The sequence below is a fragment of the Phyllobates terribilis genome, unplaced genomic scaffold (genome assembly GCF_046119375.1).
Source record: "Phyllobates terribilis strain yellow unplaced genomic scaffold, ASM4611937v1 Scaffold_3__8_contigs__length_932513732, whole genome shotgun sequence".
Taxonomy (NCBI): domain Eukaryota; kingdom Metazoa; phylum Chordata; class Amphibia; order Anura; family Dendrobatidae; genus Phyllobates; species Phyllobates terribilis.
This window is the reverse complement of record NW_027362763.1, coordinates 892,662,492-892,686,429: the sequence shown is the minus strand read 5'-3', so window position 1 is coordinate 892,686,429 and position 23,938 is coordinate 892,662,492. Positions and strand designations below refer to the sequence as shown.

The window sequence follows — 23,938 nt, the reverse complement described above, 5'->3', positions numbered from 1 at the left end:
AGCAGGGTCTGCTAGTCAGCGGATTATCCCGGCTGTTAAGCAAGCTACACCACCTGTAGTTTGGACACTTCATTTTTTCAAAGGAAATGCTTCGGGACCACGGGATACTCAGTGAAGAGCATCAGGAGGCACCCCAAGGCATAGGGGCTCGGACTGGCAGTAGGATGCCTTGCGGTGGACAGCCGAGCTCGATCCTTATAAAAGCTTTTTAACTGCAGCAGCTTTAGTGGACGCTACTGGAGCTGGAATTACGCGGCTGCTGGCATGAGACTTGCCCTCCAATAGATCCTTGTAAATGGATTTAAAGTGTATTTATTCAAATTAGAGAGACAATTTAAATTAAAAAGCTTAGAGCTGCCTCCACCACAGGGGGGCTCGCTCGACCCACCAGCGGACAGGCACCAGTATTGGGAGAGGGGGGCTGGCCGTCAGGGTTCACCGTGGCTCTGGCACAAACCCGGCGACACGGAGGTGGCACGGGCAGGAGCGGACTGAACGTGTCGGCTTCTCACTTTTTGGATTTTAGAAGGGCATGACATGCCTATATCTGTGTCTCCCCCTCCTTTTACTCCTCCACCTCTTTTCTTTTCGCATGACTATATGTACTTGTCACTTTTCCATGTGTTAGTTGTGTCTTCTGAGCAGTTTGTCAGCTTTTGGACACCTTTGAAGGTGTTTTCTATGTGTTTCTATGTGTTTTTGTTTGCCTGCCATTGGTTTTAACGGTGTTCGAAGGTGTTCGACGAACAGTTCGACGAACAGTTCGGCGAACACACGGGTGTTCAACGAACCGAACCGAACTCGAACACTACGGGGGTGGCTCAACACTAACTATGAATATGGAATATCAGGAGCAGATGGACTTATTTATACTTGCTAAGTTGCCTTTCCCAGTCGTCCTGGGGTTGCCCTGGTTAAAAGTGCATAATCCTTTGCTGGACTGGTCGTCTGGTTCCATAAGATCCTGGGGTCAGGGGTGTTATGGTAAGTGTTGTAATGTTCACATTGCGGCTGTTGTGAAGGGGGAGTTACCTGAACCCATTCAGGATTTTTGGAGGGTTTTTTCGGAGGTGGAGTCAAAAGCTTTACCACCTCATAGAGATTACGATTGCGCTATTGACTTCTTCCCTGATGCTAAGATCCCAAAGAGTCGGTTGTTTAATCTGACAATTCCCGAGAGGGAGGCTTTGAAGGAGTACCTTCAGACTAGTTTAGCTGCAGGGCACATAAGACCCTCTAAGTCTCCTGTGGTTGTTGGGTTCTTTTTTGTCAAAAAGAAGGAAGGGGTCTTAGTCCATGTCTGGATTTTCAGGAGATTAATAAGTGTAGCGCCCCGAGGGTTCGGCCGCTACAGGGGTATTGCACCTCAGACCAGAGGTGTGATATTCCACTCCCGGGTAAGGATGGAGTATGGACCAGGGCTCAGTTAGCCGCATACAGCACACACATCCCATTTCCGAGGGACAGCTCAACGGTGCTCCCACTAGACAGAAGTGCAGGCACGACCGACTATGTCCCTGCCTGGAGTGGGGAGGGGGGTGGAACACCCAGTGCTGTAGGGGCAGATAGGGGTTGGTTCCTGAGTGTAGGAAGGAGCCCATTGGTTGCTGGTCACCTGGGCTCATGGTCAGAGGGAGGTATAAAAGGTGGGCACCATTTTAGCTCTAAGAGAGAAGAGAAGTTCGTTCGGTCAGAGGAGAAGACCGGGAGTGGAGGTTCTGTAGGAGCTCCACTCAGGAGCGGGCCTAGAGAGAGGCCGGAGAAGAGAGAGAGAGGAGGTGAAAGGGAGCTGTGATTAAGTCTCATCCCAGCTCCACGAGAAAGGAACAGAGAAAGAGAAGGAGAGACAGAGAAACAGAAGGGCTCAGGAACAAGAAGGTGGAAGGGACCCTAAGAACCCACGAGAATCCAGGGTGCAGGGTCAGGCAGATTAAGGGTACCGGATCCCAAGTTGGTGGAGGAGAAACTACCCTCAGCCAAAGACCGGTCGTCGTGATCATCTATTGGTGCGGCACCTCATCAAACCTGCTAGGAAGGCACCATATAGGACAGCGGAGGACGGGGCCCACGTTTAACCACACAAGTCCGCGGAAGCTGGACAAAAGTGGGTCACTGGTGAGGCAGGCCAGAGAAAGGATTAAAGGGGGTCCTGTGCCATGCGCCTGAACTGCCTGGGAGTTGACCGAGCCCCACACCTGGTGGACGCAGCACGGCTCGGGCGGTCACTGATGACAGAAGTGACCCGGAACAAATGAACTGTGAGTAAAGACCCTGGACTGTAACTTGTTGTCTGTGTGCTCCTTCGCGCCTCCAGCACTACCGGTACTGGGACTCTCACCACCATCACTCCCACCATTCACTACACTGCCCTGGGGCCGCACTCTTCCCGTGGGGAGTCACACCGTCCCAGCTGCATTCATCATCAGCCCCAGCGGACTGCCTTGCAGCGGCGGTTCCTAATAACCGCAATCCACGGGTGGCGTAGTCGGACATTATCTGAAGCACGTAGCAGACTACCATTGGTCTGACCACCCTGAGCCGCGGGACCGGGCCGCCACTACTACCCCCATCGTTCCCCTATCGCCCGGATCCGCGTGCCCCACGGCCCAGGGGGCGAGTGAGCTTTGGCGTAGTCGGCAGGATTTCGTGCCCGCTAACCACGGGTACTGCGCGCCTGAAAAGAGACTGTTTCACTGTACTAAAGATGGCGCCCGCCCCAGAAGAACGAGCGCCATAATGTGCGCACCAAAAGACCACAGGAGGCCGCCTCCCATCGTGGGCCGGGTCCCAGAATGGCGCCAAAGAGGAAGCCCGCCCCCAACAACCATGAGCACGGCTGTGGAAATTTCCGTCAACGTGGGGGGGCTGCCCCTGAGAGTGATTGTCAGCAGAATGCCCCAGGACCACCCCCCATGGGGGCGGAAAGAGAAGAAAACTGCGGGGCAGGGGGTGGTCTGGATCAGTCCAGACAGACCGCACCCGGGGATGGACGCCCTCAGCAGCACCAGCCTCCTGGCCCGAAGCCTGCTGCAGGCCGAACCGCTCTGCAGCCTAGCAGAAGTCCTAGCGCAGCTCCCCAGAGACCCGGAGCGTGCGCAAGCTGCACTGGAGGACCTGGAGCGGAGGATGGTCCGGGCGCAGCGGAGTGCACTCACTGAGTGGAGAGAGGAACTGGCCCGGCAGGCCGAGACCCACCAGTGACAGGCCTCAACCGCACCCCGGAGTTTGCCTGCCTCTGAGGACGGCGCAGGAGGAGAGAGGACCGGAGGCGACACCGCGGAGGGAGCCACGAGGACTGAGGCAAGTGAAGGGGACGTCACCACCCCAGGCCCAGCAACCGCAAGCCTGCCCCAGCCTCCCGTCGCAGCACCCGAAGCCCCACTCACCGCACCTGTTGCCGCGCCGCCACTGCTCCCAGCTAGGCCTCAAGCGGCGAGCACCGCGGCCACGCCCCGCCCAGCGCCACGCCCCTTGACCCCGGGCGCCGTAAAGCAAGAAGCATCATCGGCCCGGTGCAAGGCCTGGATGACCCGGGCGCCATCACTAAGCCTGCGCCCCTGTCCCGGACGGGACTGCCACCTAGCGCAGCCGAGAGACCCCCAGCCTGGTCGCAAGGCCGAGTGCCCCCGGGCGCCGCTCCCAGATCAGGTCCCCCCACTATACCATCGCTGGGCGTGGACCTATTGGCACATCATACCGGTCCGGATGGACTGCCGCTGGAGTGGCCGGTGGAAGTGACCGGCAATCAGCCATGGAAGGCCCAGCTCCCGCGCGAGCCTCTGATACCGGCTCCAGAACCCGTAGAGGTCACCCTACCCCCACGAGAGGACGTCCAATTTGCGTGGGACCCCACCAGCGAGAACTTGATGGGGTTCTCTCAAGAGACCCGGGCAGACGCGGTCCGTCGTCTGGAGGCCTGTCATCAGCAACTGGCGACCTTTGAGCGGGAGCGACCAGAGAGGCGCGTCAGAGAGGAACGGCTCCAGGCCCAGAGTGCTGAACAAAAGCGCAAGGCCCGCCAAGACCCCCGAGCAGCCCGTGGTCCCCGAATCACCAGGACCATAGTCAAATTCCACATGGAGAACGGCTGGGGGTTCATCAGGGGCCCAGAAACCGCAGGCGACGTCTTTGTGACCCGCAGGGACGTTGAGAGTCATCTACCTGAGGGACATCGTGGCCGTGACCTATACCCTGGTGATGCGGTCGCCTTTACCCGCCACGTAGGTGCAAAAGGACCATACGCCCTACATGTTCATTGGCTCACTGAGGAGGAGCTACAATACCGCGGCTATGAGGAGAGCCAAGAGGACCCGGACGGGTCTGAAGAACCATATGAGGAGGAAGAAGGAGCATATGGAGGACACCGCTACTAGTAAGTGGCAGAAGCATGTGTGTAAATAGTTACCCGTCGGGGTAAAAGAACTGTTTCCAGAGAGTGTGTGGTCCCCGTTGGGACTGTTAAGAGACTGTTACCTGTGTGCCCCTCATCCCCTACCAGGCTGAGGACTGTGAGCAGCCATTCCCTTCCCAAAACTGGCCGAGGACTGAGAGCGGTCAATCCCTTGTATATAGTTGCGCTTCCTAAAGCGCCCCCTACTGGTTTTATAAAAAGACTACCACGTCTACTTCGGGACAGCAAGTCCCTCGTGTTTACAAGTTTGCCAAAGTTCCTGCACTTGCAAGAAGAGTGCACACCTGGTCGCAAGTTGCACCGCCGCCAGGATCCAAGAATGTGTTGTAAAAATGTTTTCCTGCAAATGTTTTATATGAAAAGTTTTTATATGCTGCTAGATAGTAATGTGAATGTTTTCTAATCGTGTTTATATGTCAAAAGAGTTCCAGAAGTATTAGTAAGCGTTTTATAATAGTGTGACAAAAAAAGAAAAGCGTTTCCCATAAAGGGAATTGAACCATGTTGCCTGTTTTCTGATGTGAAAAGTTTTAAAAAGTTTGCATGTCCTGTAATTAACTGTTTTTGCTCTTTTCCAGCCCGAGGGCGTGCTGTGCTTTACCAGGGGGGAATGTAGCGCCCCGAGGGTTCGGCCGCTACAGGGGTATTGCACCTCAGACCAGAGGTGTGATATTCCACTCCCGGGTAAGGATGGCGTATGGACCAGGGCTCAGTTAGCTGCATACAGCACACACACCCCATTTCCGAGGGACAGCTCAACGGTGCTCCCACTAGACAGAAGTGCAGGCACGACCGACTATGTCCCTGCCTGGAGTGGGGAGGGGGGTGGAACACCCAGTGCTGTAGGGGCAGATAGGGGTTGGTTCCTGAGCGTAGGAAGGAGCCCATTGGTTGCTGGTCACCTGGGCTCATGGTCAGGGGGAGGTATAAAAGGTGGGCACCATTTTAGCTCTAAGAGAGAAGAGAAGTTCGTTCAGTCAGAGGAGAAGACTGGGAGTGGAGGCTCTGTAGGAGCTCCACTCAGGAGCGGACCTAGAGAGAGGCCGGAGAAGAGAGAGGAGGTGAAAGGGAGCTGTGATTAAGTCTCATCCCAGCTCCACGAGAAAGGAACAGAAAGGAACAGAGAAAGAGAAGGAGAGACAGAGAAACAGAAGGGCTCAGGAACAAGAAGGTGGAAGGGACCCTAAGAACCCACGAGAATCCAGGGTGCAGGGTCAGGCAGATTAAGGGTACCGGATCCCAAGTTGGTGGAGGAGAAACTACCCTCAGCCAAAGACCGGTCGTCGTGATCATCTATTGGTGTGACACCTCATCAAACCTGCTAGGAAGGCACCATATAGGACAGCGGAGGACGGGGCCCACGTTTAACCGCACAAGTCCGCGGCAGCTGGACAAAAGTGGGTCACTGGTGAGGCAGGCCAGAGAAAGGATTAAAGGGGGTCCTGTGCCATGCTCCTGAACTGCCTGGGAGTTGACCGAGTCCCACACCTGGTGGACGCAGCACGGCTCGGGCGGTCACTGCTGACAGAAGTGACCCGGAACAAATGAACTGTGAGTAAAGACCCTGGACTGTAACTTGTTGTCTGTGTGCTCCTTCGCGCCTCCAGCACTACCGGTACTGGGACTCTCACCACCATCACTCCCACCATTCACTACACTGCCCTGGGGCCGCACTCTTCCCGTGGGGAGTCACACCATCCCAGCTGCATTCATCATCAGCCCCAGCGGACTGCCTTGCAGCGGCGGTTCCTAATAACCGCAATCCACGGGTGGCGTAGTCGGACATTATCTGAAGCACGTAGCAGACTACCATTGGTCTGACCACCCTGAGCCACGGGACCGGGCCGCCACTACTACCCCCATCGTTCCCCTATCGCCCGGATCCGCGTGCCCCACGGCCCAGGGGGCGAGTCATAAGATCATTGTGCGCAATCCTTACCCGTTACCACTTATTCCTGATTTGTTTAACCAACTGACCGAAGCTAAATGGTTTTCTAAGATTGACCTTCGTGGGGCATATAATTTGCTGCGGGTGAAGGCCGGAAGGACATTTTGAGTGTTTGGTGATGCCTTTTAGGCTTACTAACGCTCCTGCATTTTTTCAAAATTTCATCAATGACATTCTGAGACCCTTGATCGGTAGGAGTGTTATTGTTTATCTGGATGACATTTTGATTTATTCATCGGATCTTGAGTCTCATTGGCAGAGAATCCGCGAAGTTCTTCAGATTCTGAGAGATAACACACTCTTTGCTAAATTGGAGAAGTGTCAGTTTGCTGTCCAGAAAATTAGTTTTTTGGGTTACTTTGTCTCTTCTGATGGTTTTGAGATAGACCCGGTGAAAGTTCAGGCTGTGCTGGAGTGGCCGAGGCCTGAGGGTTTGAAGTCCGTCCAGAGGTTTTTGGGGTTTGCCAATTATTACAGGAAATTCATAAAGAATTTCTCTGTCATCACTAAACCCATTACTGATCTCACCAAGAAGGGTGCTAATACAGTCCAATGGTCCACTGAGGGTATTGAAGCTTTTGAGTATCTCAAGGAGAGGTTCAGCTCTGCTCCTGTTCTTATCCAGACGGATGAGACCAAGCCATTTTTTGTTGAGGTGGATGCCTCATCTATAGGCGTAGGGGCAGGTCTGTCCCAGGAGGGTGAGGATGGGGTGCATCCCTGTGCTTTCTTTTCAATAACATTTTCTGAGACAGAGCTCAGCTATGATGTTGGGAATCGTGAGTTGTTGGCTATTAAACTCGCGTTCGAGCATTGTCGACATTTTTTGGAAGGGGCTCGACATCAGCTGGACGCAGCTAAATGTTTGAATGCCCGTCAGGCTAGGTGGGCACTGCTTTTTGCCCGGTTCAATTTTTCCGTAACCTTTGTCCCGGGGACAAGGAATGTTAAGGCTGACGCTTTGTCTCGTAGTTTCTCTCTAGCGGTGAATGCTGAGAGGGAGGAGTGTATTTTGCAGAGAGGGGTAGTGGTGGCCGCATTGGATTCTGAGTTGGAGAATAGCATCCTAGGAGCTCAGAGTGCGGCACCAACTAACACTCCGTGTGGTAAATTGTTTGTGCCTAGAGCCTTGAGGAGAGCGTTGTTTGTTGAATGTCATGAGTCTCGGTTGGCGGGTCACCCAGGGATTTCGGAAACTAGGAAGTCTATCGGTCGGAGTTTCTGGTGGCCAGGGTGGCAAAGGAAGTCATCAAGTGGGTGCGTCAGTGTTCTGTGTGCGCTAGGTCGAAGGCCTCTCACGCTCCGGCTGCGGGGTTGCTATGCCCTTTGGAAGTTCCTAGTTCACCATGGACGCACCTTGCCATGGATTTTATCACCGATCTGCCTTTATCGGAGGGTTTTTCTGTCATCTGGGTTGTTGTGGCCCGGCTTAGTCAAATGTGTCATCTAGTTCCGTTCAACAAGTTACCTTGCGCCAAGACTCTTGCTAAGGCTTTTGTTAAGGAGATTGTTAGGCTCCATGGTGTTCCCATGGACATTGTTTCCGATAGAGGACCACAGTTTGTGGCTCGCTTTTGACGTGTTTTTTGTGACAGATTGAAAATTCATTTGTCATTTTCGTCGGGGTATCATCCAGAGTCCAATGGACAGACTGAAAGGAAGAACCAGGATGTCGAGCAGTTTTTGAGATGTTTTGTGGCAGACAATCAGGAAATGTGGTCATAATTTCTACCTCTTGCTGAGTTTGCCCTTAATAGTCATACTTCTTCCTCGGCTGGTTGTTCTCCTTTTTTTTGTTGTACTGGCAGGTATCCATCTTTTGGTCCATTTTCCAAAGTTGGGGCTGCTGTACCGGAGGAGGACAATTTTTCTGGTGATTTGGAGAGGGTTTGGACCAGTGTACGTCTGAACCTTAAAGAGGCTAACAGGAGATCAAAAAGATATTTTGACAAAAAAAGAAAGGAGTCCTTGTTTGCTGTTGGGGATATGGTTTGGTTGTCCTCTAGTAATCTTCATTTGAAAATTCCTTCTAAAAAACTGGGGCCTAAATTTGTGGGTCCTTTCAAAGTGGTTCAGATTGCCAACTCGGCAGCAGTGAGGTTGGGCATTCCCTCATCCTGGAGGATTAATTCTGTGTTTCATGTGTCATTACTTAAGAAGGCGGACACGCCTACTGTTCCTCCTGTTGATGAGGACAGTGAATTTGAGATTTCTTGCATTTTGGATTCCAGGTGGCATAGAGGAAGATTACAGTATCTTGTATCCTGGAGAGGTTTCAGCCCTGAGTATAATTCCTGGGTGAAGGCCGAGGACGTCTCGGCCTCAAGGTTAATTAAGGCTTTCACAGGAGATTTCCTGGTAAGGCTCGGCCTAGAGGATCCGGAGGATCCTCGTAAAAGGGGAGGTACTGTTAGAATCTATGTTGTTTTACTATCGGCCATCTTGTTGTGGTTTGCTGGCTTCTAGTTTTTTCCTCTGGTGCTTAGTTTCTTGGTCACGTGATCTCTCACCCTTTATTACTCAGCACCTGGCTCTCATTCCCCGCTTGACATCAGTGTTGTTACGCTCATGCTCTGGCTAAGTAGCCTTGTTTAGTTCTTCTTGCTTTGGACTATTGTTATCCTGGGACTTCTTGTTCCACCAGTTTTGTTTCCTTTAATTTTCGTTTCTGCAACTAACTTTTCTGTTAGGAGGTCTCCTGTTTTGGCTCCCAATCCTTAAATCTTTTAGGGACCCATTTCCCCTTCCTATAGGTCTTCGTTTGAGTTCAGTGCAGGAGTTTCGGTCGGGCTATTCATAAGAAATAGGGCACCCACCCCAGCGTAGGGTGAAGCTGAGTCTCAGTGCAGGGACAGCTTTTCCCTCCTATTCCTTAGTTCTAAGTTGCAGAACATAACAATTGCCATAGAAAACTGTGTAAAAGCCCTAGACAATTCCCCTATGTAAAAGCCCATTGTAAAATCACATTGCAAACGGATGTCACACGGATGTCATATGGATGCTAGGTGAGAAAATCGCATCGCAATCGCATGGCATTCACATGACACTCGCATGTCACTCGTCCATTTTTTCGGTCCAGAATACGGAACGTTTTTTTTTTTCACACACATGGGTATGAGCCCTTATAGTGAAATATACTTCCCAACGAGTGCAGCAAATGCACAGTACAAGGAATTTACAGGTTCAGGAACTGTGTCCACGCCATGAACTTTGGGTGTACTTTAGGTGCTGCAGTCAATAGCGACCATGGTTTTTAAGTGCTTGCAGAGAAAAAGTGGGGTCTCTGTATAAACCCATTGGCAATTGTGGAGGGTCAATGGGTTGCTATGGCAGCTGTCCTAAATCACCTAGGACTGCCATATTCTTGAGCCCATTAAGCGCTTGTAAGCATTCAGATTATCACAAGTTGAAGTCCCAAATTGGATGTATTAAATAAATAAAGGAAAACAATACAATAACCAAATTGTAAAGACAAAATATACAATTAAAAAAAAAAAAAATAGCACTATTTACTGTAAAATTAACAGATTATTTCTTTAGCAATGCAAGTCCCATTTGGCCAAAATTATGGCAATAAAAAACGCAATTCATCATGCAAGAAACAAACCTTTATACAGCTACTTTATATTAAAAGGGTTTTCCATTACTTGTATATTGATGGTATATCCATAAGATAGGTCATCAATATCAGATTGGTGAGACTGTGACACCCAGCACCTTACCGATCAACTGTTCCAGGTGTCAAAGGCAGACAGATGTGTTTTGGAACTGCACAGCTCCTTCAACTATATAATGGCCACCCCAAGGTACTGCAATCCAACCCTATCCGATGAATAGAAGGAGATCTGCAGAAACTTGCTGCGGTGGCTATACAGTTGACGGAGCTGTGTTCTGCATTTCCACAACTGATCACATCTGGTCGTCGCCGGCACTGGTAACAGCTGATCGGTGGGGTGCTGGGTGTCTTTCCCCTACCGATCTTATATTGATTACCTACTCCAAGGATAGGGCATGAATATAAAATGAGTGGATAAACCTCTTAACTAAATGTAGCCACACAAAAACAAATAATTTTTAGTAAAAAGCATTCTGTTGTAATTTGTTCCAAACAATATTGTCTTTCATGACCTGCACAATATAATGTGCTTTCAAGACTTTTTACGACTTGCCTAACCTGGGGTGGCCTGTCAGAAAGAAAAAAAAAGGGTATGGCTTAAAATGTGACAAATAGAGCAAAAAATGGGCCAAATTTTTCGACGTAAGCCAACTAATATGTGTTGTGAATTGAAAGTCCATTTACACTGCAAGAGTATTGTGAACAAGCATTCATAGGAACGCTCTCTTCACAATGATTTTGCAGTTTAAACAGGCTGCTGATCACCCAATGAATGAGCAAAATACTTTATTAGTCAGGTGAAATTATCTATTTGTTGCACACGAAAAATCATCATTCTTGGCAGCGCATTGTACTGTGTAAATAAGACTCGCACTAAAGATAACAGTCTATGCGCACTGAAAAATATAATACAGATGTGTATCTGAAGAATAATCTGCTTGTGTAAACAGTCCATTAAATTACTGCCTAAAGGAATATTTTTACTGACCTGCGGTCATTCACTGCTGCAAAAATTGAGTGGTGTCAATGCATCCTTAGGCTCAGTGTCGGTCTGAGGTGCCAAGGGCCCCCCAGTAACCAACTCCAGGGCCCCACTTTTCAGCTTCATGCAAATGTGACATTATCCTCAATCACAAATTTATATAACAGTGAAATGGGTAGATTGTTAAATGAATAAGATGCTGCATTTTTCTATACATAGTGATTGAAGTACAGTGGGGAAAATAAGTATTTGATACACTGCTGATTTTGCAAGTTTTCCCACCTACAAAGAATGGAGAGGTCTGTAATTTTTATAGTAGGTACACTTCAACTGTGAGAGACAGAATCTAAAAAAAAAACAAGAAACTCACAGATTTTTACATAATTATTTAGCATTTTATTGAATGACATAAGTATTTGATACAATAAAAAAACATTAATATTTGTTACAGAAACCTTTGTTTGCAATTACAGAGATCAGACATTTCCTGTGGTTCTTAACCAAGTTTGCACACACTGCAGCAGGGATTTTGGCCCACTCCTCCGTACAGATCTTTTCCAGGTCTTTCAAGTTTCGGGAGTTTCAGCTCCCTTTATTGGGTTTAAGTCTGGAGACTGGCTAGGCCACCACAGGATCTGGAAATGATTCTTACAGAGCCACTCCTTAGTTGTCATTTCTGTGTGTTTCGGGTCATTGTCATGCTGAAAGACCCAGCCACAAACCATCTTCAATGCTCTTACTAAGGGAAGGAGGTTGTTGGCCAAAATCTCACGATATATGACCCCATCCATCCTCCCTTCAATATGGTGCAGTCATCCTGTCCCCTTTGCAGAAAAGCACCCCCAAAGTATGATGTTTCCACAAACAAGCTTCATGGTTGAGACAGTGTTCTTGGGGTTGCACTCATCCTTCTTCTTCCACCAAACACGGCGAGTGGAATTGATACCAAAAAGTTCTGTTCTGGTCTCATCTGACCACATGACCTTCTCTCATGCCTCCTCTGGATCATCCAGATGGTCATTGGCAAACTCTAAAAGGGCCTGTACATGTGCTGGCGTGAGCAAGGGCACCTTGCGCCTGCAGGATTTTAATCCATGGTGGTGTAGTGTGTTATTAATGGTAATATTTAAGACTATGGTCGAAGCTCTCTTCAGGTCATTGACCATGTCCTCCCGTGTAGTTCTAGGCTGATTCCAGACCTTTCTCAGAATCATCCTTACCCCATGTGGTGAGGTATTGTATGGAGGAAGATTGACAGTCATCTTGTTTTATTCCATTTTCTAATAATTGTGCCAACAGTAGTTGCCTTCTCACCAAGCTGCTTGCCTATTGTCCTGAAGCCCATCACAGCCTTGTGCTGGTCTACAATTTTGTTCCTGGTGTCCTTAGTAGGCATGAGTGAACATTTCAATGTTCGGTTCAGAAAAGTTTGCTGAATTTATTCGCCGAATGTTTGTCGAACATAGTCAAATCCCATAGTCAATGGGGGGGACCAAAAGAATGCATATACAACACCTAGAAACGGGACCAAAAGCTGCCAAAACACATCAAGTTAGGTGTAGACACCAGGAAAGTGGCATCAATTGACTGAGAGGACAAGTACTATGTAGTGCCGGCGTCCCTGCCCTCTGCTAGGCAGGGACGCTGTTCCCCTCACCGCTCTGCTCCGTGCCCGGCGTCCCTCTCCCGCTCTGCTGGCAGCGCGCGCTCCTTCCCGGCCACTGTGCTTAGGGCGCGCGCTCTCCCTCCCTCTTAAAGGGGCCGCGCGCGCCGTCCTAAGTAGTCCCCGGCCAATGGCCGGAGGACTTTATCATATATAAGGCACCTCCTCCAAAATGGAGGTGCCCGAGCAATGTTGTTTGCACCTGTGTCTCACCTGTGCTTCAGCCCTCAGGTCCCGTTGCCAGTTTCCTGCCAGTTACCTGCCAGTTACCTGCCAGATTCCTGCCTGATTACTTGTTACCTGCCTGCTAGTCTGAGGTCCGACGGTCTGCCTTACTAAACCTGTCAGTCTGTCTAAGGACCAGCCTGCCCGCTCACCTGGGAGCGCACTTCAGCTACCTGCCAGCTTTCCTGAGGTCTGACGGTCTGCCTTACTAAACCTGTCAGTCTGTCTAAGGACCAGCCTGCCCGCTCACCTGGGAGCGCACTTCAGCTACCTGCCAGCTTTCCTGAGGTCCGACGGTCTGCCTTCCTACTCCTGTCAGTCTGTCTATGGACCAGCTTGCCCGCTCACCTGGGAGCGCACATCTGCTACCTGCCTGCTAGCCTACCAGGAGGCTCCGCCGTCACGTGCTGTGACCACCCACCTGTCCAGAGACTTCTGCCCGCTCACCTGGGAGCGCTCATCTGTTGCCTGTCTGCTGGTCTTCCTGGAGGCTCCGCCGTCACATGCTGTGACCACCCGTTCATCCAGAGACTCTCGCCTGCTCACCTGGGAGCTCTCGTCTATCTTCAGCCGCCACAGGTCGTACCAACCATATACCTAGAGACTTCCCCGGTCACTTGCCGTGACCACCAGCCCGTTCATCCAGAGACTGCCTCGGTCACTTGCCGTGACCTCCAGCCCATTCACTCAGAGACTGTCCCGTTCACCTGCTGAGTCTTCCAGTCCGTCTTCCCTGGTTGCCACCCGCTCCCTGACAACGACCGCCCCCTTGTATAGTAGCCCAGAGGTTCCGCCTCCCAGACCCGTTACAGTTTGCTCGGGCCATGGAACCCGGTGGCACCCAAGCTCCCTCGCTCACGGACCTGTGTCATGAACTGTCCCGTCAAAGGTCCCAACAGGAGTCCATCCTGGGTCACCTGCGGAATGTCAATACTCGCCTGGACACTCTGACTGCTCCACCAACAACCTCCGCCAGTGCCACGTCTCGCAATCCGGCAGCTCCGCTGCCCAATAATACCATGGTATCCTATCCCGGACCCCGGCTTTCCGCACCTCCTCGCTTCGGAGGCGACTCCACCCAGGCTCGGGGCTTCATAAATCAGTGCACCCTGCACTTTGAACTATTGTCCCACCAGTTTAACTCCGACCGAGCCAAAATTGCATTCATCATGTCCCATCTCACCGGGGAGGCCCTGGCCTGGCTAAATCCTCTATGGGAGAGAGGAGACCCCCTGGTGTCCAACTTGCCTGCTTTTCTCACGGCTTTCCGGAAAGTCTTCGACGAACCCAGACGGAAGACCTCTTCCGCATCATCATTGCTACACCTCGGTCAGGAAAGTCTCACCGTGGGCCAATATGCCATACGGTTTCGTACCCTTGCCTCGGAGCTGGCCTGAGATAACGACGCTCTGGTTTCCGTCTTCTGGGAGGGTCTGTCCGGCCGTATTAAAGATGAACTTGCCGGTCGGGACATTCCTACCACTCTCGATGACTTAATAACTCTTGCCACCCGGATTGACCTACGGTTCCAGGAGCGTGCCAGAGAGGTCACCCGTGAGAGGAGGTTACCACGTCTAGCTCCTACTTTTCAGAAACCCGTCACTCCTTCTGTCTCTAACCAGGTACACCCTCCTGAGCCTATGCAGGTCGACCAGACCAAGATGGTCAAGACCCGTCAGGACTTACGCCGTGCCGAGGGGACCTGCTTCTACTGTGGCAGTAAGGAGCACCAGATCCGCGCCTGCCCGGAGAGGTCGGGAAACGCCTGTGTCTAGGTTCGCTCAGAGAGGTCCACCTAGACAAGAATAAATCCTCTCCATCCCTGCTGTTGTCAGTTTCAATCGTCTACGGGGAGAACCGTTATTTTGAACTAGCCCAACTAGACTCTGGAGCAGCCGGGAATCTTATTTCACAGTCCCTGGTAGAGAAATACCGCATCCCCACCAAACCTCTGGCTGTACCCTTGTCTGTTGCTGCCGTGGATGGGGGGCTCTTACCACGCCCCATCCAACTCATCACCGAATCCATTACTCTGCAGGTGGGAATGCTGCATTCTGAAAGTATCTCCTTCCATGTTCTGCCTGGACTTTCTCACGCCCTCCTGCTAGGCCTACCTTGGCTCCAGAGACATGCACCCGTGCTTGACTGGCAGACCGGAGAAGTCCTTCGCTGGGGACAGGGCTGCCATAAGACCTGTCTGGTTCCCGTTCATCCCGTCCGTCCTTCTCCTACCCCAGCTAATCTACCTGGACTTCCGATTCCTTATTGGACTTATGCTGATGTCTTTAATAAAAAGGAGGCAGAGACACTGCCCCCTCATAGACCATACGACTGCCCTATCGACCTGTTACCTGGTACTTCTCCTCCCCGTGGGCGTATTTATCCATTATCCGCTGCTGAGACCCGGTCGATGTCCGAATATATTGAGGAGAATCTGGCCAGGGGATTCATCCGGAAGTCTACCTCCCCGGCGGGAGCAGGCTTCTTTTTCGTCAAAAAGAAGGACGGCTCTCTCCGTCCCTGTATAGACTATAGAGGCCTTAACCAGATCACGGTGAAGAATAAGTACCCCCTTCCGCTCATTCCGGAGTTATTTGATCGTCTGAGGGGGGCTAGAATCTTCACCAAACTGGACCTCCGTGGGGCGTACAACCTGGTTCGTATCCGTCAGGGGGATGAATGGAAGACGGCATTTAACACCCGGGACGGCCACTATGAATATCTGGTAATGCCCTTTGGCCTCTGTAACGCTCCTGCCGTCTTTCAAGAGTTGGTCAATGACATCTTCCGGGACCTTCTCTACTCCTGCGTAGTGGTGTACCTGGACGACATCTTGGTCTTCTCTCCGGATCTCCAGACTCACCGGAGGGACGTTCGTCAGGTCCTGCTCAGGCTCAGGCAGAACCATCTCTACGCTAAATTTGAGAAGTGCCTCTTTGAGCAGACCTCGCATCCGTTTCTGGGCTACATTATCTCTCAGACCGGCCTACAAATGGATCCTGAGAAACTGTCTGCCATCGAGAAATGGCCCCGACCAGAGGGGTTGAAGGCTATTCAACGGTTCCTGGGCTTCGCCAACTATTACCGCCTCTTCATACCGCACTTCTCTTCCCGGACTGCCCCAATTTCCGCGCTCACCCGTAAGGGTACTAATCCCAAAGAGTGGCCGCCCGAAGCAGAGGAGGCCTTTCTTTCCCTAAAACAGGCCTTCTCTTCCGCCCCGGTGCTGCATCGCCCGGACGGCAACAAGCAGTTCTTCCTGGAAGTTGACGCCTCCTCCTCTGGAGCCGGAGCGGTTCTTACTCAAAAATCATCTTCCGGGAGAATGGTAACTTGTGGCTTCTTCTCCAAACTCTTCTCCTCTTCTGAGCGCAACTATTCCATAGGAGACCGAGAGTTATTGGCCATCAAGCTGGCGTTGGAGGAGTGGCGTTACCTACTCGAGGGGGCTCTTCACCCGGTAATAATTTACACTGACCACAAGAACTTGGCTTACCTCCAGCATGCCCAGAGACTGAACCCGCGCCAAGCCCGGTGGTCCTTGTTTTTTGCTCGCTTTGATTTCGTTCTTCATTTTCGCCCGGCTGACAAAAACGTCAAAGCAGACGCCTTGTCCCGATCCTTTCTGGTGTCCGATCTCGAGGAAGAACCTAAACATATCATCGATCCCGCCAGAGTAATGCAGGTGGCTCCCGTGAGTCTAAATCGTCTCCCTCCCGGTAAGACGTTTGTTTCAGTACCTGATCGGGAGAAGATCCTACACTGGGGCCATTCGTCTAAACTAGCTGGCCACGCCGGTCAGAAAAAGACCCTCCAGCTTATTGCCCGGCACTATTGGTGGCCTACCCTGCACAAGGACATAATAGACTTTGTTTCTGCCTGTGTGTCCTGCGCCCGCAATAAAGTCCTGAGACATCTGCCAGCCGGACGCCTCCTTCCGCTTCCTGTACCTGCTGCCCCCTGGCAGCATATAGCGATGGACTTTATAACCGATCTCCCCGTCTCTGCCGGTTGTACGGTCATTTGGGTGGTCGCTGACCGCTTTTCCAAGATGGCTCACTTTATTCCCCTGCCAGGCCTTCCGTCTGCACCCGAGCTGGCTAAAGACTTTATCCGCCACATCTTCCGTCTTCATGGCCTGCCCCTCCACATCGTGTCGGATCGTGGGGTACAGTTCACCTCACGTTTCTGGAGAGCCACTTGTAAACTACTAGACGTCACCCTGGACTTCTCTTCCGCTTACCACCCACAGTCCAATGGTCAAGTGGAGCGGATCAATCAGAACCTGACCAGTTACCTCCGGCACTTCGTTAATGCCCACCACTCTGACTGGGTGGATCTCCTACCATGGGCCGAGTTCTCTTATAATAATCACGAGAGCGAATCCTCCTCCAAACCCCCGTTTTTTGTTGTCTTCGGTCAGCATCCTCGGATTCCTTTTCCTGTCTCCACCTCTGTGGACAACCCGGCTGCGGAATCTCTCGTTAGCAAATTTTCCTCCATATGGGAGAGTACCCGATCCGCACTCCTTCTGTCATCCGAGCGTATGAAAAGACACGCTGACAAAAAACGCCTGGATCCTCCACAATTTCGTCCTGGAGATAAAGTCTGGCTCTCATCTAAATATGTCCGACTCAAGATACCTTCTTACAAGTTAGGGCCTCGGTTCATCGGTCCTCTGGAGGTCATCAGTCAGATTAACCCGGTGGCCTATAAATTGAAACTCCCGGCCAACTTACGGATCCCTAACTCCTTCCATGTATCTCTCCTCAAACCCGTGGTGCTTAACTCTTTTTCCAAGTCTACAGGTACGCCTCCTGCTCCGGTTTCTGCTGAGGACGAGTTTGAGGTAGAGAACATTCTTGCCACCAAAAGGGTAAGAGGAAAGACCTTTTTTCTGGTAGATTGGAAGGGGTTTGGTCCTGAGGAGAGAACGTGGGAGCCCCGGGAGAACATCCATGCCCCTCTCATCCTAGCTAAATTTCTATCTGGCCTAAAAAAGGGGGGGCCTAAAGGGGGGGGTACTGTAGTGCCGGCGTCCCTGCCCTCTGCTAGGCAGGGATGCTGTTCCCCTCACCGCTCTGCTCCGTGCCCGGCGTCCCTCTCCCGCTCTGCTGGCAGCGCTCGCTCCTTCCCGGCCACTGTGCTTAGGGCGCGCGCTCTCCCTCCCTCTTAAAGGGGCCGCGCGCGCCGTCCTAAGTAGTCCCCGGCCAATGGCCGGAGGACTTTATCATATATAAGGCACCTCCTCCAAAATGGAGGTGCCCGAGCAATGTTGTTTGCACCTGTGTCTCACCTGTGCTTCAGCCCTCAGGTCCCGTTGCCAGTTTCCTGCCAGTTACCTGCCAGTTACCTGCCAGATTCCTGCCTGATTACTTGTTACCTGCCTGCTAGTCTGAGGTCCGACGGTCTGCCTTACTAAACCTGTCAGTCTGTCTAAGGACCAGCCTGCCCGCTCACCTGGGAGCGCACTTCAGCTACCTGCCAGCTTTCCTGAGGTCTGACGGTCTGCCTTACTAAACCTGTCAGTCTGTCTAAGGACCAGCCTGCCCGCTCACCTGGGAGCGCACTTCAGCTACCTGCCAGCTTTCCTGAGGTCCGACGGTCTGCCTTCCTACTCCTGTCAGTCTGTCTATGGACCAGCTTGCCCGCTCACCTGGGAGCGCACATCTGCTACCTGCCTGCTAGCCTACCAGGAGGCTCCGCCGTCACGTGCTGTGACCACCCACCTGTCCAGAGACTTCTGCCCGCTCACCTGGGAGCGCTCATCTGTTGCCTGTCTGCTGGTCTTCCTGGAGGCTCCGCCGTCACATGCTGTGACCACCCGTTCATCCAGAGACTCTCGCCTGCTCACCTGGGAGCTCTCGTCTATCTTCAGCCGCCACAGGTCGTACCAACCCTATACCTAGAGACTTCCCCGGTCACTTGCCGTGACCACCAGCCCGTTCATCCAGAGACTGCCTCGGTCACTTGCCGTGACCTCCAGCCCGTTCACTCAGAGACTGTCCCGTTCACCTGCTGAGTCTTCCAGTCCGTCTTCCCTGGTTGCCACCCGCTCCCTTACAAGGACCGCCCCCTTGTATAGTAGCCCAGAGGTTCCGCCTCCCAGACCCGTTACATACTATAATTATTATTACTGTTACAGCGACATTTATTCAGTTGTGCTTTACATGTCAAAAGGAGTCACCGACTGGTACAACAGGAGAGAGGACCCTGCCTGCGAGGGCGCACTGTCATGGACGTGGTTTGTGGAACCACTGTGCCTTGGACCCCGGAGACCCAGGAGGGGCGTGACTAAGTGAGCATCGGACTGTTCACTAGAGCCTCTGAAGGTGAGGTTAGACTTGGCTCCCGATGAATGCCAGGTGCCATCCCAGGACAGACCAATGGATGTGCAGCAGCTGGACCCAGTAGGACAGACTAGATGGTGCAGCAGGCAGAGTCTGTATCAGAGTGCAGCAGGCAGAGTCTGTATCAGAGTGGAGCAGGCAGAGTGTATCAGAGTGCAGCAGGCAGAGTCTGTATCAGAGTGCAGCAGGCAGTCTGTATCAGAGTGCAGCAGGCAGAGTCTGTATCAGAGTGCAGCAGGCAGAGTCTGTATCAGAGTGCAGCAGGCAGAGTCTGTATCAGAGTGCAGCAGGCAGAGTCTGTATCAGGAGTGCAGCAGGCAGAGTCTGTATCAGGAGTGCAGCAGGCAGAGTCAGTATCAGGAGTGCAGCAGGCAGAGTCTGTATCAGAAGTGCAGCAGGCAGAGTCTGTATCAGGAGTGCAGCAGGCAGATTCTGTATCAGAGTGCAGCAGGCAGAGTCTGTACAGGAGTGCAGCAGGCAGAGTCTGTACAGGAGTGCAGCAGGCAGAGTCTGTACCAGAGTGCAGCAGGCAGAGTCTGTATCAGAGTGCAGCAGGCAGAGTCTGTATCAGAGTGCAGCAGGCAGTCTGTATCAGAGTGCAGCAGGCAGAGTCTGTATCAGAGTGCAGCAGGCAGAGTCTGTATCAGGAGTGCAGCAGGCAGAGTCTGTATCAGGAGTGCAGCAGCCAGAGTCTGTATCAGGAGTGCAGCAGGCAGAGTCTGTATCAGGAGTGCAGCAGCCAGAGTCTGTATCAGGAGTGCAGCAGGCAGAGTCTGTATCAGGAGTGCAGCAGCCAGAGTCTGTATCAGAGTGCAGCAGGCAGAGTCTGTATCAGGAGTGCAGCAGGCAGAGTCTGTATCAGGAGTGCAGCATGCAGAGTCTGTATCAGGAGTGCAGCATGCAGAGTCTGTATCAGGAGTGCAGCATGCAGAGTCTGTATCAGAGTGCAGCAGGCAGAGTCTGTATCAGAGTGCAGCAGGCAGAGTCTGTATCAGAGTGCAGTAGGCAGAGTCTGTATCAGGAGTGCAGCAAGGACTGGTACGCAACCTTACACAACTTAGACTGCAGAACAGGAAGGTTCCACTACAGCCAACCCAATACATGGAGACCCAATCAGGATTCCCCATATTTAAAAAAATTAGTGGCAGATGCCAGCAAAGTGGCTTCAATTTCACTACTGTACAAATAGTGTAAATAAGACACACCTCTTCCAGAACAGCCAACCCAGGAGATGGAGACCTAACTAGGAGTGTTCACATTGCCCTAAATGAGGGCCTAACACCACCGAAGTGGCATCAATGTCATCAGACTACAAGTAGTTTAACGCAGACCCAAACCTGTCCCACTACAGCCAACCCAGGAGATGCAGACTCAATCAGAAGTGTTAACATTTAAAAAAAATAGGGCCTAAGACCACCATTTCCGTGGCCAACAGGTCAGAGATGGTGGAGTTCACCCTCTTAGCTTTGTCATGCGTATGATGAAACAATCTTTTAAGTGACCACAACAGCGGGATTGAGGGCTGGCTGCAGTGCTGAGAGAGGGCTGAGTATGGTGAAACGGACAAACTGATAGACCGTGAGTGAGGTGCAAGCGGAGATGTTAAGGTGGATTGAGAAACATGTGGTGTACTCAGAGAAACTCAGCAGGCATGTCCGCTTCCCTTACAGCTGACGGTCTGTCACTCAGCCTAACTGCAGTGGGTATACAGCTGGTTCTGTCGGACACCTGCGTGACACAACTTGGCACGGTAACAGAGGAGGAACAGTACAGACAACCCAAGAGATGGAGACTTAACCAGGAGTGTTCACATTGCCCTAAATGAGGGCCTAACAAACCCCACCAAAGTGGCATCAATTTCACTAGAGTATAAGTATTGCAAAGGGGGCCAAAACCAGTTCCTCTACAGCCAACCCAATAGATGGAGACCCAATCATGATTCTCCACATTTCAAAAAATTAGTGGCAGACACTAGCAATGTCTAATCAATTTCACTACAGTAGAAATAGTGTAAATAAGACCCATACCTGTTCCAGTACAGCCAACCCAGGAGATGGAGACCTAACCAGGAGTGTTCACATTGCCCTAAATGAGGGCCTAACACCACCGAAGTGGCATCAATTTCACTAGAGTATAGGTATTGCAAAGGAGGCCTAAACCAGTTCTACTACAGCCAACCCAATAGATGGAGACCCAATTAGGATTCCCCACATTTAAAAAAATTAGTGGCAGACACCAGCAAAGTGGCATCAATTTCACTACTGTACAAATAGTGTAAATAAGACCCACACCTCTTCCAGTACAGCCAACCCAGGAGATGGAGACCTAACTAACCAGGAGTGTTCACATTGCCCTAAATGAGGGCCTAACACCACCGAAGTGGCATCAATGTCATCAGACTACATCTAGTTTAACGCAGACCCAAACCTGTCCCACTACAGCCAACCCAATGGATGGAGACACAATCAGAATTCTCCAAATATCCCAAAATTAAGGCCTAAAACCTGCAGCAGCAGAAGCAGCAAGAGCAGGCACAGAAGCCATATCACAGACTGCAATTTCAAGAGATCAATGCAGCACACTCAAAACAACAGCATTGACTACTCTGTTCAGTCTGCAATTGGGGTGCAAAAGTCCTTGGAGATCCATGACTTGTTCTTCTTGATGAAAGTTAGGCGGTCTACACTTTCAGGGGACAGCCGGGTGCGTTTATCTGTCAAGACACTACCAGCAGCGCTGAGGACACGTTCAGAGAGAGCGCTGGCTGCCAGGCATGATAAAACCTCCAAGGCGTGAGAGGCAAGCTCAGGCCATTCATCCATTTTTGAAGACCAAAATGTAAAAGGGTCCAAACCCTATTGATGGTATTGATATTGAACTCCTGTGTCAGAGCTCTTTGCTGCTGGCACAGTCACTGCAACATGTGCAGAGTGGAATTTCACCACGTCAGCACATCGCAGATCAACCGGTTAACTGGCACGGACAAAGACCTCTGTATCGATGCAAGTCGATGACATGAGGAGTGCGAACGGCGGAAGAGAGCTTTCCGTATTTTGTGAAGCAGCTCATCCAGGCCTGGATAGTGATGGAGAAATCGCTGTACCACCAGGTTGAGGACGTGAGCCATGCAAGGTATGTGTGCAAGCTTGCCAAGGCCTAGGGCCGCTAACAGGTTCGTACCGTTATCGCGCACGGCCTTCCCTGGCTCTAGGTTCTGCGGAGACAGCCGTTGCTCAAACTGAGCCTGGAGAGCTGCCTACAACTGTTCACCTGTATGACTGCGATCTCCAAGGTATATTAATTTGAAGACTGCCTGATTACGGTGAGCTCTGACTGCGCAGTACAGAGGTGGTGTGTATTCGCTCTGCACCCTTGGAACGAGTGTCTCGTTAAGGCAGAGGTTTAGTGTGCAGGTGGAGGCCCTAGAGGAGGTGGAGGATGCAGAAGCAGCGGAGGAAGTGGGAAATGCAGAGGTTTCTTCTGCAAGCCTTGGGGATTCCAAGATTTGTGGAGCAGGCCCTTCCCTGCCTGCCTCCACAGCCACCAGAGTCACCCAGTGCCCAGTCAGTGAGATGTAACGCCCTTGGCCATGCTTACTCGTCCAGGTGTCTGTGGTGAAATGCACCCTGGCACACATAGATTTAGACAAGGAACAGGTGATGTTGTCTGCGACATGCTGGTGTAGCGCAGGCACAGCTTTCTTAAAGAAGTAATGGCGACTGGGCAGCTGGTACTGGGGGACTGCGACAGCCATCAGTTTTCAGAAACCATCTGTATCTACCAGAATCATTTTACTGTGCAAAGTAATTAGATATTGAGTGGATATCTCCTTAAAAGGTTTATTGGATATTAAATATGATATTTTCAGACCATGTTGTCACTCAGAGGAGTCTATTTCCAGCTGATATAAAAAGTTTGGGTAGGGATTTCCTTCCATTGTTCCAATATTTGAGAACTTCGTCTACTCTCCCTCTATATGCAGATGTTCAGCGAATATAAATTGCTAACACTTTTTTTTTGACTCAGCAACAACTGTTTTAATAAATAATGTTGTTCTTTAGGTCAATGTAAGAATTCTGCAACATGAATTAATAAAATATAAAAACTGATTTTATTGGGGCATAATATATATTAGATATAGAGTCCAATATGTCAAATCTAATGTGTAATCAATTAATGAAATTTAAGCTAATAAGCAAGTTTGATTCTATTGTAAACAGTGATTAACAGTATTCATGTAAAACTACAAAAATAAAAGGGAGCCTGACAAAAGCTTTGGGGGTCTCAAAACGAATTAAACCACTGGTTAAAGTAGAAAAAAAACAAAATTTAAAAACAGAAATTACTAACCATCAAGTGTAATTTCTTACCGCAAATTCTCATTCGTTCTTCCAAAGCACCACAATTGGGAGATTCTCCCTTCCTGAAATGATAAGACAGGTGATAATTATTAATCAAATTGTCATTCCTCTGGGTTTGAACCCTTGAGCATGTGCTTCTCGTCGAGCCACATCAGATACACCTATTTTCCAGGTGTTTAGTTTTCATTATCCTTGCTTCTGTCTTTTTAGGGTAACAGTTGTTTTCATTTACTCATTAGTCTGCCCTATCACCTTTCAGGTGCTTTATACACTTTCCCCGTGCTGGTATTTCCTGATGGTGATAGTTTCATTTGGATGTCCTGCCATACTACTGTAGTTTAAGCCAGTCAATGAAAGACCAGCTAGGGTTTATCATTCTGCT

At 50.9% G+C, this 23,938-nt stretch overlaps 1 protein-coding gene across 1 annotated transcript in view; it reads right to left on the bottom strand.

Moving 5' to 3' along the window:
- The window catches only part of MYCT1 (MYC target 1), a 153,409-nt gene extending 129,791 nt beyond the window's left edge, over positions 1–23,618 (bottom strand). The window contains exon 1 of the mRNA XM_073672733.1: positions 23,566–23,618. Within this exon, the coding sequence (XP_073528834.1) occupies positions 23,566–23,578 (13 nt within the window). The 5' untranslated portion in view covers positions 23,579–23,618. The remainder of the gene's footprint in view (positions 1–23,565) is intronic.
- Between the last annotated feature and the right edge of the window lie 320 nt (positions 23,619–23,938).